The sequence below is a fragment of the Salmo trutta genome, chromosome 16, assembly GCF_901001165.1.
Source record: "Salmo trutta chromosome 16, fSalTru1.1, whole genome shotgun sequence".
NCBI lineage: Eukaryota > Metazoa > Chordata > Actinopteri > Salmoniformes > Salmonidae > Salmo > Salmo trutta.
Genome location: NC_042972.1, coordinates 2648183 through 2663091, shown reverse-complemented (window position 1 = coordinate 2663091; position 14909 = coordinate 2648183). Strand labels below are relative to the sequence as shown.

The following is a 14909-nucleotide window of genomic DNA, read 5'->3' as shown; positions in this document are numbered from 1 at the left end:
GTCCCTGTGTACTGGCTTGGCATGGGCTTGATATGCAGTCAGTCCCTGTGTACTGGCTTGTTATGCAGTCAGTCCCTGTGTACTGGCTTGGCTTGGGCTTGATATGCAGTCAGTCCCTGTGTACTGGCTTGACATGCAGTCAGTCCCTGTGTACTGGCTTGGCATGGGCTTGATATGCAGTCAGTCCCTGTGTACTGGCTTGACATGCAGTCAGTCCCTGTGTACTGGCTTGGCTTGGGCTTGACATGCAGTCAGTCCCTGTGTACTGGCTTGGCATGGGCTTCATATGCAGTCAGTCCCTGTGTACTGGCTTGGCATGGGCTTGTTATGCAGTCAGTCCCTGTGTACTGGCTTGTTATGCAGTCAGTCCCTGTGTACTGGCTTGGCTTGGGCTTGACATGCAGTCAGTCCCTGTGTACTGGCTTGGCATGCAGTCAGTCCCTGTGTACTGGCTTGGCATGGGCTTGACATGTGGTCAGTCCCTGTGTACTGGCTTGATATGCAGTCAGTCCCTGTGTACTGGCTTGATATGCAGTCAGTCCCTGTGTACTGGCTTGGCATGGGCTTGATATGCAGTCAGTCCCTGTGTACTGGCTTGGCTTGATATGCAGTCAGTCCCTGTGTACTGGCTTGGCATGGGCTTGATATGCAGTCAGTCCCTGTGTACAGTAGAGCTGCTGATGATGTAGATGTGTTGATTGGGCCATCGGGTAGTGTCGCATGGAATACCGAAACGTCTGTACTTTTACAAATAAACCACCGGTTCAGTACTAGAATTTTTGTTACATTCGTTACTTCAGTCAAATGTGTCTCAGGTGATTGAGAGGATGAACTCTATCAGCCCTATTATAGCACAAAGACCAAAGAGCCTGTTCCACTTCCTCGTTCATTACTAGAGCTGTCTGGCTGTGTTGTTAGCTCCCTACTCATCATGTTGTACACAGCTCCACTTCCTCGTTCATTACTAGAGCTGTCTGGCTGTGTTGTTAGCTCCCTACTCATCATGTTGTACACAGCTCCACTTCCTCGTTCATTACTAGAGCTGTCTGGCTGTGTTGTTAGCTCCCTACTCATCATGTTGTACACAGCTCCACTTCCTCGTTCATTACTAGAGCTGTCTGGCTGTGTTGTTATCTCCCTACTCATCATGTTGTACACAGCTCCACTTCCTCGTTCATTACTAGAGCTGTCTGGCTGTGTTGTTATCTCCCTACTCATCATGTTGTACACAGCTCCACTTCCTCGTTCATTACTAGAGCTGTCTGGCTGTGTTGTTAGCTCCCTACTCATCATGTTGTACACAGCTCCACTTCCTCGTTCATTACTAGAGCTGTCTGGCTGTGTTGTTAGCTCCCTACTCATCATGTTGTACACAGCTCCACTTCCTCGTTCATTACTAGAGCTGTCTGGCTGTGTTGTTAGCTCCCTACTCATCATGTTGTACACAGCTCCACTTCCTCGTTCATTACTAGAGCTGTCTGGCTGTGTTGTTAGCTCCCTACTCATCATGTTGTACACAGCTCCACTTCCTCGTTCATTACTAGAGCTGTCTGGCTGTGTTGTTATCTCCCTACTCATCATGTTGTACACAGCTCCACTTCCTCGTTCATTACTAGAGCTGTCTGGCTGTGTTGTTATCTCCCTACTCATCATGTTGTACACAGCTCCACTTCCTCGTTCATTACTAGAGCTGTCTGGCTGTGTTGTTAGCTCCCTACTCATCATGTTGTACACAGCTCCACTTCCTCGTTCATTACTAGAGCTGTCTGGCTGTGTTGTTAGCTCCCTACTCATCATGTTGCACACAGCTCCACTTCCTCGTTCATTACTAGAGCTGTCTGGCTGTGTTGTTAGCTCCCTACTCATCATGTTGCACACAGCTCCACTTCCTCGTTCATTACTAGAGCTGTCTGGCTGTGTTGTTAGCTCCCTACTCATCATGTTGTACACAGCTCCACTTCCTCGTTCATTACTAGAGCTGTCTGGCTGTGTTGTTAGCTCCCTACTCATCATGTTGCACACAGCTCCACTTCCTCGTTCATTACTAGAGCTGTCTGGCTGTGTTGTTATCTCCCTACTCATCATGTTGCACACAGCTCCACTTCCTCGTTCATTACTAGAGCTGTCTGGCTGTGTTGTTATCTCCCTACTCATCATGTTGTAACACAGCTCCACTTCCTCCCCCTACCCAAGAGAGGTTAAGCTTTCCCTTCACTGGAACAATGGGGCCCATTAAAATCAGCCCCAGACCATTATTCCTCCTCCACCAAACTTTACAGTTGTCACTATGCATTGGGGCAGGTAGCGTTCTCCTGGTATCTGCCAAAACCAGATTCTTCCGTCAGACTGTCAGATGGGGAAGCGTGACTCCAGAGAACGCGTTTCCACTGCTCCAGAGTCCAATAATAGCAAGCTTTACACCACTCCAGCCGACGCTTGGCATTGCGCATGGGGATCTTAAGCTTGTGTGCAGCTGCTCGGCCATGGAAACCCATTTTCATGAAGCTCCCGATGAACAGTTCTTGTGCTGACGTTGCTTCCAGAGACAGTTTGGAGCTCTGTAGTGAGTGTTGCAACCGAGGACAGACGATTTTAATACGCTACGTGCTTTAGCACTCGGTGGTCCCGTTCTGTGTGCTTGTGTGTCCTACCACTTCACGGCTGAGCCGTTGTTGCTCCTAGACGTTTCCACTCCACAATAACAGCACTTACAGTTGACCGGGGGAAGCTCTAGCAGGGTAGAAATTTGACAAACTGACTTGTTGGAAAGGTGGCATCCTATGACGGTGCCACGTTGAAAGTCACTGAGCTCTTCAGTATGGGCCATTCTACTGCCAATGTCTGTCTATAGAGATTGCATGGCTTGTATGCTCAATTTTACACACCTGTCAGCAACAGGTGTGGCTGAAATAGCCGAATGCTCTAATTTGAAGGGGTGTCCACATACTTTTGTTTATATATAGTAGGGCTGCCCCCATTTAGTCGATTTCTGATTGTCGTAGCTCCACCATCACAGTGGAGCTTCTCAAAGTCACTTGTTTCTTCGCCTCAAAAGAGCAAGTAAACCAAGTCTGTTTTTACATCCATTGAGAACTATACTTCCTCAATGTAGCCTATTTGAAAAAAATTGTTTCAATAACCACTCAGCATGAAAAGGGGAAACAACGTAATGCTCTGATCTTACTTCTCCCTTGAGCAAATAATCTACAAAAAAATCGCATGGACCATCAGGTTAGAACTGAATCAACAGGAAGTACGTAGACATGTTGCATGGACCATCAGGTAACAACTGAATCAACAGGAAGTACATAGACGTGTTGCATGGGCCATCAGGTAACAAATGATTCAACAGGAAGTACATAGACATGTTGCATAGGCCATCAGGTTAGAACTGAATCAACAGGAAGTACGTAGACATGCTGCATGGACCATCAGGTAACAACTGAATCAACAGGAAGTACGTAGACATGTTGCATGGTCCATCAGGTAACAACTGAATCAACAGGAAGTACATAGACGTGTTGCATGGACCATCAGGTAACAACTGAATCAACAGGAAGTACGTAGACGTGTTGAATGGACCATCAGGTTAGAACAATTAACAAAAGACAGGAGGTGAACTTTTGGCCACAGTCCTATTATATTCCTTGGAAAACCAACCGTACTAAAACCAACCAACCAACCGACTGTACTAAAACCAACCGTATTAAAACCAACCAACCGTATTAGAACCAACCAACCGTACTAAAACCAACCAACCAACCAACCGTACTAAAACCAACCAACCAACCGTACTAAAACCAACCAACCATACTAAAACCAACCAACCAACCAACCGTATTAGAACCAACCAACCAACTGTATTAAAACCAACCAACCGTATTAGAACTAACCAACCGTACTAAAACCAACCAACCAACTGTATTAAAACCATCCAACCGTACTAAAACCAACCAACCGTACTAAAACCAACCAACCGTATTAAAACCAACCAACCGCATTAGAACCAACCAACCGTACTAAAACCAACCGTACTAAAACCAACCAACCAACCGCATTAGAACCAACCAACCGCATTAGAACCAACCAACCGTACTAAAACCAACCAACCAACCGTACTAAAACCAACCAACCAACCGTACTAAAACCAACCAACCAACCGTACTAAAACCAACCAACCAACCAACCGTACTAAAACCAACCAACCAACCAACCGTACTAAAACCAACCAACCAACCAACCGTACTAAAACCAACCAACCAACCAACCGTACTAAAACCAACCAACCAACCAACCGTACTAAAACCAACCAACCAACCAACCGTACTAAAACCAACCAACCAACCGTACTAAAACCAACCAACCAACTGTACTAAAACCAACCAACCAACCGTACTAAAACCAACCAACCAACCGTACTAAAACCAACCAACCAACCAACCGTACTAAAACCAACCAACCAACCAACCGTACTAAAACCAACCAACCAACCAACCGTACTAAAACCAACCAACCAACCAACCGTACTAAAACCAACCAACCAACCAACCATACTAAAACCAACCAACCAACCAACCATACTAAAACCAACCAACCAACCAACCATACTAAAACCAACCAACCAACCAACCATACTAAAACCAACCAACCAACCGTACTAAAACCAACCAACCAACCGTACTAAAACCAACCAACCAACCGTACTAAAACCAACCAACCAACCGTACTAAAACCAACCAACCAACCGTACTAAAACCAACCAACCGTACTAGAACCAACCAACCGTACTAGAACCAACCAACCGTACTAGAACCAACCAACCGTACTAGAACCAACCAACCGTACTAGAACCAACCAACCGTACTAAAACCAACCAACCGTACTAGAACCAACCAACCGTACTAAAACCAACCAACCGTACTAAAACCAACCAACCGTACTAAAACCAACCAACCGTACTAGAACCAACCAACCGTACTAAAACCAACCAACCAACCAACTGTACTAAAACCAACCAACCAACCAACTAACCAACCAGCCGTATTAGAACCAACCAACCGTACTAAAACCAACCAACCGAACTAAAACCAACCAACCAACCGTATTAAAATAAAGTAATGTAAACCTATATGCACATGATATCATATTTCATGGGCATCAATTACTATTTCTTGCCAATTGAAAATGTGTTTTTCATTCTAGCAGTCGTGCCAGCATGTCAGTCACACAGTAGAAACATAACTTAAACTACAACAAGATAATAGATTTCAGGTATTCACAGCTCACGTCTATTTTTGGTCTATTTTACTGTTAAATTAACCTTGCATATACACAGATTACATGTTTGTAAATGTACTATTTATCTCAGGTGGGCTTAAAGGGTACAGTGGCACAAAAAAACACTCCCTCTACACAGAGTGTAAATGGCAATAAAGAAATATTGTTCAATACTAACTTTGCATAATATTGTAGCCTATCGTCTATATTTATACCCCAAACCATCGGTTTTGAAATATTTTGAGAAGACTGATCCCACTAAGCCCGGTGCGCGCGCTCCTAACTAAGCCCGGTGCGCTCCTAACTAAGCCCGGTGCGCTCCTAACTAAGCCCGGTGCGCTCCTAACTAAGCCCGGTGCGCTCCTAACTAAGCCCGGTGCGCTCCTAACTAAGCCCGGTGCGCTCCTAACTAAGCCCGGTGCGCTCCTAACTAAGCCCGGTGCGCTCCTAACTAAGCCCGGTGCGCTCCTAACTAAGCCCGGTGCGCTCCTAACTAAGCCCGGTGCGCTCCTAACTAAGCCCGGTGCGCTCCTAACTAAGCCCGGTGCGCTCCTAACTAAGCCCGGTTTGCTCCTAACTAAGCCCGGTTTGCTCCTAACTAAGCCCGGTTTGCTCCTAACTAAGCCCGGTTTGCTCCTAACTAAGCCCGGTGCGCTCCTAACTAAGCCCGGTTTGCATTGAAACACACAGGGATAGTGAGTTGATATCCATAATATTCAATGATCATGAACTTAGTTTTTTTGGTTCAGATTTAAGTTGATTAAAACACAAAAAGCCCTGGTGCTTTCATCAAGATCAGAAACAACTGTGTGAAATAGTGTTTAACATGATTTTTGAATGACTACCTCATCTCTGTACCCCACACATACAATTATCTGTAAGGTCCCTCAGTCGAGAAGTGAATTTCAAACACAGATTCAACCACAAAGACCAGGGAGGTTTTCCAATGCCTCGCAAAGGGCACCTATTGGTAGATGGGTAAAAATAAAAAGCAGACATTAAATATCCCTTTGAGCATGGTGATGTTATTAATAACACTTTGGATGGTGTATCAATACACCCAGTCACTACAAAGATACTGGCGTCCTTCCTAACTCAGTTGCCGGAGAGGAAGGAAACTGCTCAGGGATTTTCACCATGAGGCCAATGGTGACTTTAAAACAGTTAGTTTAATGGCTGTGATAGGAGAAAACTGAGGATGGATCAACAATATTGTAGTTACTTCACAACACTAACTTAAATGACAGTGAAAAGAAGGAAGCCTGTTTCAAAACATGCATCCTGTTTGCAACAAGGCACTGAAGTGAAACTGCAAAAAATGTCGCAGAGATATCTGTATTTCATTTTCAATAAATCTGCAAAAAAAATATTTTCACTTTGTTGTTATGGGGTATTGTGATGTCATTATGGGGTATTGTGATGTCATTATGGGGTATTGTGATGTCATTATGGGCTCTTGTGATGTCATTATGGGGTATTGTGATGTCATTATGGGGTATTGTGTGCGTATTCAACCCCTTCCTGTATTCCCTGTTTACCCATGACTGCATGGCCACCTACACCTCCAATTTAATCCTAAAGTTTGCAGACAACACAACAGTAGTAGGCCTGATTACTAAACAACGACTAGTGGTGAGAACCCTGGCAGAGCGGTGTCAGAACAATAACCTCTCCCTCAACATCGACAAAACAAAGGAGCTGATTGTAGACTTCAGGAGAACGCAAAGGGAGAATGCACCCATTCACATCAACGGGAGGGTGAAAAGCTTCAAGTTCCTACGCATACACAACACTGACAATTTGAAATGGTTCACCAACACAGACAGTGTGGTGAACCTGAGGCGGCCCCCTGAGACTAAAACTTTTACAGATGCACCATTGAGAACATCCTGTCAGGCTGTAATCACCGCCTGGTATGGCAACTGCAACGTCAGCAACCGCTTGGCTCTCCAGAGGGTGCCCAATGTGAAACTGGGGGCACACCGCCTGCTCTTCAGGACATCTACAGGACATCTACAGCACCCGGTGTCACAGGAATGCCATCAACCACCCGAGCCACAGCCTGTTCACCCCGCTACCATCCAGAAGGCGAGGTCAGTACAGGTGCATCAAAGCTGGGACCGAGAGACTGGAAAAACAGCTTCTATCTCAAGGCCATCAGACTGTTAAATAGTCACCACTAGCCGGCCTCCACCCAGTACCCTGTCCTGAACTTTAGTCACTGTTACTAGCCGGCTACCACCTGGTTACTCAACCCTGCACCTTAGAGACTGCTGCCCTATGAACATAGTCATGGAACACGGGTCACTTTAATAATGTTTACATACTGTTTTAATCATTTCATATGTATGTACTGTCTTCTAGTCAAGGCCATCCTATTTAACTATTGCTGTACATATACTATTCTATCCTACACCATAAATACACACACACACACACACACACACACACACACACACACACACAACGGACTCAGATGTTGCTCGACCTAAAAGTTCTTTATTCCGTTATTTTACATTCCTGTGTATTGTTAGATATTTACTGCACTGTTGGAAGCTAGGAAGACAAGCATTCGGTAATAAACATATGCTAAATATGTGTATGCGACCAATAAACATTTGATTTGTGTAGATAAAAAAAACAACAATGAATCCATTTTGAAAATCAGGCTGGAAGCAACATCGGCACAAGAACTGTTCGTCGGCTAACAAGGCTAACTAACACCGTGCGCAATGCTAAGCACTGGCTGGAATTGTGTAAAGCTTGCCGCCATTGGACTCTGGAGCAGTGGAAATGTATTCTCTGGAGTGATGAATCACGCTTCACCATCTGGCAGTCCGACAAACAAATATGGGATTGGCGGATGCCAGGAGAACGCTACCTGCCCCAATGCATAATGCTAACTGTAAAATTTGGTGGATGAGGTATAATGGTTTTGGCTGTTTCATGGTTCGGGTCCCTTAGTTCCAGTGAAGGGAAATCTTAACGCTACAGCATACAATGACATTCTAGACAATTCTGTACTTTGTGGCAACAGTTTGGGGAAGGCCCTTTCCTGTTTCAGCATGACAATACCTCCGTGCACAATGCGAGGTCCATACAGAAATGGTATGTTGAGATTGTGGATGAATTGGAATGCCGACTGCGAGCCAGACGTAATCGCCCAACCTCACTAACGCTCATAACTGAATGGAAGCAAGTCCCCACAGCAATATTCCAACATCTAGTGGAAAGCCTTCCCAGAAGAGTGGAGGCTGTTATAGCAGCAATGTTCCAACATCTAGTGGAAAGCCTTCCCAGAAGAGTGGAGGGCTGTTATAGCAGCAATGTTCCAACATCTAGTGGAAAGCCTTCCCAGAAGAGTGGAGGCTGTTATAGCAGCAATGTTCCAACATCTAGTGGAAAGCCTTCCCAGAAGAGTGGAGGCTGTTATAGCAGCAATGTTCCAACATCTAGTGGAAAGCCTTCCCAGAAGAGTGGAGGCTGTTATAGCAGCAATGTTCCAACATCTAGTGGAAAGCCTTCCCAGAAGAGTGGAGGCTGTTATAGCAGCAATGATCCAACATCTAGTGGAAAGCCTTCCCAGAAGAGTGGAGGCTGTTATAGCAGCAATGATCCAACATCTAGTGGAAAGCCTTCCCAGAAGAGTGGAGGCTGTTATAGCAGCAATGTACCAACATCTAGTGGAAATCCTTCCCAGAAGAGTGGAGGCTGTTATAGCAGCAATGTTCCAACATCTAGTGGAAAGCCTTCCCAGAAGAGTGGAGGCTGTTATAGCAGCAATGTACCAACATCTAGTGGAAATCCTTCCCAGAAGAGTGGAGGCTGTTATAGCAGCAATGTTCCAACATCTAGTGGAAAGCCTTCCCAGAAGAGTGGAGGCTGCAGTAAAAGGGGGACCAACTACATAATGTCAATGCTGATGATTTTGGAATGAGGTATTCTGTGAGCAGATGTGCATATTAGAGGTCGACCGATTATGATTTTTCAACGCCGATACCGATAATTGGAGGACCAATAAAAGCTGTAATTGTCATTATTTTATATATATATATATATAAAATAATGACAATTACAACAATACTGAATGAACACTTATTTTAACTTAATATAATACATAAATACAATCAATTTAGTCTCAAATAAATAATGAAACATGTTGAATTGTTTAAATAATGCAAAAACAAAGTGTTGGAGAAGAAAGTAAAAGTGCAATATGTGCCATGTAAGAAAGCTAACGTTTAAGTTCCTTGCTCAGAACATGAGAACATATGAAAGCTGGTGGTTCCTTTTAACATGAGTCTTCAATATTCCCAGGTAAGTTTTAGGTTGTAGTTATTATAGGACTATTTCTCTCTATACCATTTGTATTTCATATACCTTTGACTATTGGATGTTCTTATAGGTACTTTAGTATTGCCAGCCTAATCTCGGGAGTTGATAGGCTTGAAGTCATAAACAGCGCTGTGCTGCAAGCATTGCTAAGAGCTGCTGGCAAACGCAGTAAAGTGCTGTTTGAATGAATGCTTAAGAGCCTGCTGCTTCCTACCATCGCTCAGTCAGACTGCTCTATCAAATATCAAATCATAGACTTAATTACAATAAACACACAGAAATACAAGCCTTAGGTCATTAATATGGTAAAATCCGGAAACTATCATTTTGAAAACAAAACGTTTATTCTTTCAGTGAAACACGGAACCGTTCTGTATTTTATCTAATGTTATGGCATAATTACGTAAAATTCTGGCAAATTAGTTCGCAACGAGCCAGGCAGCCCAAACGGTTGCATATACCCTGACTGTGTGCAATGAACGCAAGAGAAGTGACACAATTTCCCTAGAAAGATGTTTATGGTTAGGAACACATTGGTGCAACGACAGTTCTTCCTTTTGCGAATGCGCTTGTTAAATCATGACCGTTTGGCGACGTAGGCTGTGATTCAATGATAAATTAACAGGCACCGCATCGATTATATGCAACGCAGGACAAGCTAGATAAACTAGTAATATCATCAACCATGTGTAGTTAACTAGTGATTAGGTTAAGATTGATTGTTTTTTTGTATAAGATGCGTTTAATGCTTGCAAGCACCTTACCTTGGCTCCTTGCTGCACTCGCATAACAGGTGGTCAGCCTGCCACGCAGTCTCCTCGTGGAGTGCAATGTAATCGGCCATGATCGGTGTCCAAAAATGCCGATTACCGATTGTTATAAAACCTTGAATTCGGCCCTAATTAAAATCGGCCATTCCGATTAATCGGTCCACCTCTAGTGCATATACTATTGGTTATGTAGTGTATGAGCATGAACTGTTTCGGTTGGGAAGCATGCCGTAACCCAAACCACTTACCCCAATTCTAACCCTAATTGAATAGCAGTAACACCACCCCCCCATACATACACAGAATTATGCATTGCAACACTTACCTTATCAACAGGAAGTGGTAAAGGTGCTTGGATGACACTGTGGAGAGGACAGAGGTCAAGAGTCAGAGTTCAGATCAGAGCGAGGTTTATACAAGAGTCAATAAATAAACTATTTAAAAATGTTGACAGTCCAATGGGAGAACAGAACAGGTAAATAGGAGCAGGAAGTTGGTGACCTCTGTGCTGTGAATGATTGACAGAAGTCAGCACAGTAACAGTGTGTATTAAGTTTGGGCTACATACTGTTTATACTGTAGGCCGGGGTATCTCGAAATACACACAGTAAGACTTTCAATCTTGTTTAAAAAAAAAAATCACACACACACACACACACACACACACACACACACACACATATATATACATAAAACATGGTCATACACACACACATATATTTTGGCCTCATGGCAGGTCCGTGCTATGCCACTGCTTATAACTATAAGAAATCTAAGACGTTTCAAATAAATAAAATCCAGCTCAGGGATCCAGCTATACATTTGGTTTGCTAACATGCTAACATGCTATAGCTAAGTGGCTAAATGTCAAGATCAAACTTCTTGGTTACAGCAGAGACATTCAATCCCTTCCTGGATCAAGATAACTGTTGCCTAAAGTGTTAATTGTGTGAACTTCTGGTAATACGGTATACTAGATGTCTGCGCAGGACTGATTTCCTTATCCCACTCCAGCAGCTTTCCATACTGCACCCGCTGGGCTTTGAAAGGACTCACGCACACTGGCGCAACTGGCCCCAAACCCGACCACAGTCCCGCAGCGTTATTTCTGGCGCATGTGACAAAGCTCACTTGGGAGCCATTGTCCCAGCAATGTTGCCCCATAAAGGCAATATAAAATGCGCAAAAATAACTTAAGAAATAGGTTAAAATTATCAGAGATTCTCACGTGGCCAATTATATTAGGCTATCTGTATTACTGGGCTATATCAGCCAATGGGTATGCCTAGGGTAGGTCTAGGCAAACGCATACAAAGCAGAAAGATGTCCGTTTCCAAATAATCTACGGGACAACAAAAAATATTTTAAAAATCTCAGTCGTCCGTCTGACCGCCTTGCTCACAGCATGGGAAAAAAAACGTCAAGACTTGCCGCAAAATGATCTGTGTGGAGACGCCTCTACCGTATACCCCGGTATGGTACAGAAACGGTATGAAAACCTGGATACAAACCAACCCCCTAGAGGGCGTATGTGTGGGTATTGTTGGTGCAGTGCCAGTGACCGCAGCACACAGCCTTGTGCAGCAGTACTCAGGGAGTACTTGGGAAGGTTAGCGAGCGCACACATTTCCTAGAAGGCAAAAGGTGACTGATTTATCGGTGTCGTAAACCCCCACCCCACCCACCCTAATCTCTTCACACCCCTTGCTGGCAGAGGACATTTAACATTTTAAAGCTCAAAGCTATGTACATAAAAGCTCAGTTACTATAAATAGTTCTAAGGTCTGTCAGTGGATGACATTAGGACAAATGGCCATGGCACTAAACACAATATTGCACCTTGTGAATCCATTCTACTGTTACAACTCAACAGCAATAAGTTGAAAGCCTGAGTTTTTTTTTAACCAAAATAAAGAATTCAGTACCAGCGGTACGCATTGGGTCTGGATTCAGACAGCGGCTCGCCAGGTGAGTATGGCTGGCATAGTGATTCAGAGAAAATATTTCATTCATTAATTCTAGGGCTGTTCCCGACAAAAGAATATCGGCTACATTTACATTTTAGTCATTTAGCAGACGCTCTTATCCAGAGCGACTTACAGTAGTGAATGCATACATTTCATGCATTTTTTTTTTTTTTCCTACTGGCCCCCCAGTGGGAATCGAACCCACAACCCTGGCGTTGCAAACACCATGCTCTACCAACTGAGCTACATGGAAGGCCGGTTGGTCAATTTTTAAAAAAAAAGTGTATTTTCCCATATAGACACCTCATGTTTGAATAAAATCAACTATATGTTCGCTACTGAACTTGTCTGATGCTTTAAGCACTGTGATTAAAATTGAAGACACAAATTTCAAAAAAAAAAAAAAAGAGGGAGCCAGAGATCAATATAGCCTAACCAGAAGAAGAAGAAAAAAACCTGTTCGCGAACCCAGTCCGTCCACTGCTGTTTCCAGTCCCAAGTTATCCTACCATTTATACTGATCTGTGTGCCAGTTAGGATTTTCAGATGGACATTTAAAAATGGAACAGTTTCATTTGTAATAAAGTCTTTATATCTCAAAATCAAATGTAGTTACTGAAAATTCTAAATGAAAAAAATTATACAAATCTAAAAGTAACTATTGCCAACATGTAAAAATAGCCTACAATAAAGCCAACAAATAAAAAACATTGCAGCCTGCAGGTAGAAAATATTCTGATCAAAAGAAATATCCTATAAAATCACATTGGCTATGCAAGGCCTGTCTGCAAGGAACTTGGAAACATTGTATCAACTATTAACTTGGTCCAGTCATGCTAGTAAACTCGTAGTAACATTGTATAAGACAATATTAAATAGTATCAAATCCCCAAAATGGGAACATTTATAGGCCAACATTTGCACTCAGGCCAGGTAGACTAATCCTACTTCTATACTGACAGGAGCGATCCAAAACAAAAATGGACAAATCATAAAATATAACTAAAACAAACCAAGTGCGCTCTTGCAAACAACGTGTCCACCCCTACAACGATAAGACTGTAATAATATATTGAACGCGTTAACCGAAAGGATTGTAACCAAACTAACATTGTAGATTCGAAATGGTAATAAAACAGTAAAAAAGGTACAACTGGTGATAGTGGAGTGACACCCCCGCAGCCTCTAAATGGATTAGTCCACTCAGACAGGTGTGAATCAGACATTCGTCTCATGTGCCATATATATATATATATATATATATATATTTGCCACTGCTCGACTATAGAAATCTTGGGTCGACCATCAGCCAAACAACCAAACCATTAACCAGTCAACTAAACGGGGGTCATTTAATTCAACACTTGATTCAAATACATTTCACCGAACCACTTGGCGTTCTCCCTGGTCATATAGACTATGGATTAGGAGGTAGACTAGAATAAACCAGCTGGTCTGGGTCACCGTGCACGCAGCCATTGTAACTGAGTAGAGAACCAGCTGGTCTGGGTCACCGTGCACGCAGCCATTGTAACTGAGTAGAGAACCAGCTGGTCTGGGTCACCGTGCACGCAGCCATTGTACCGAGTAGAGAACCAGCTGGTCTGGGTCACCGTGCACGCAGCCATTGTACCGAGTGGAGAACCAGCTGGTCTGGGTCACCGTGCACGCAGCCATTGTACCGAGTAGAGAACCAGCTGGTCTGGGTCACCGTGCACGCAGCCATTGTACCGAGTAGAGAACCAGCTGGTCTGGGTCACCGTGCATGCAGCCATTGTACCGAGTAGAGAACCAGCTGGTCTGGGTCACCGTGCATGCAGCCATTGTACCGAGTAGAGAACCAGCTGGTCTGGGTCACCGTGCACGCAGCCATTGTACCGAGTAGAGAACCAGCTGGTCTGGGTCACCGTGCATGCAGCCATTGTACCGAGTAGAAAACCAGCTGGTCTGGGTCACCGTGCATGCAGCCATTGTACCGAGTAGAGAACCAGCTGGTCTGGGTCACCGTGCATGCAGCCATTGTACCGAGTAGAGAACCAGCTGGTCTGGGTCACCGTGCATGCAGCCATTGTACCGAGTAGAGAACCAGCTGGTCTGGGTCACCGTGCACGCAGCCATTGTAACTGATTGTAACCTACTAGAATCATGACGTGGGTGTTTCCTGCTCCTCAAAACGTAATTACTACTGTGGATCTTACATCACACACACACCAAACCACATCTCAATGAGACAAACACTCCGTTATGTAAACACACTATTGATGCTGCTCTTACTTCACACACACACACACACACACACACACACACACACACACACGCACACACACACACACACACACACACACACACACACACCATCAACTGTAGTGTAAACCACACTGCCTGCCTCGACCATCCAGGCAGAGGCCATCTACACTAGTGGCAGAGAGAGAATGCCGACGAGATCTACTGCTGACTAAGCTAGTTGTGCAACGCTCCATCACAGTCCGTTTATAATCAAGGGTCTAACTATTAGGCCCTAAAATCTGTTCGAGGTCATTGGGCTGGCTGCTGTGACATG

General features: G+C 44.1%; 1 protein-coding gene across 10 annotated transcripts in view; it reads right to left on the bottom strand.

The window, feature by feature from the left end:
- Window positions 1-14909, bottom strand: part of slmapa (sarcolemma associated protein a) — a 135207-nt gene that overhangs the window by 80597 nt on the left and 39701 nt on the right. For all 10 annotated transcript variants that reach the window (XM_029692748.1, XM_029692747.1, XM_029692745.1 and 7 more), the window contains one exon: window positions 10708-10744. In XM_029692748.1, the coding sequence (XP_029548608.1) occupies window positions 10708-10744 (37 nt within the window). The remainder of the gene's footprint in view (window positions 1-10707; window positions 10745-14909) is intronic.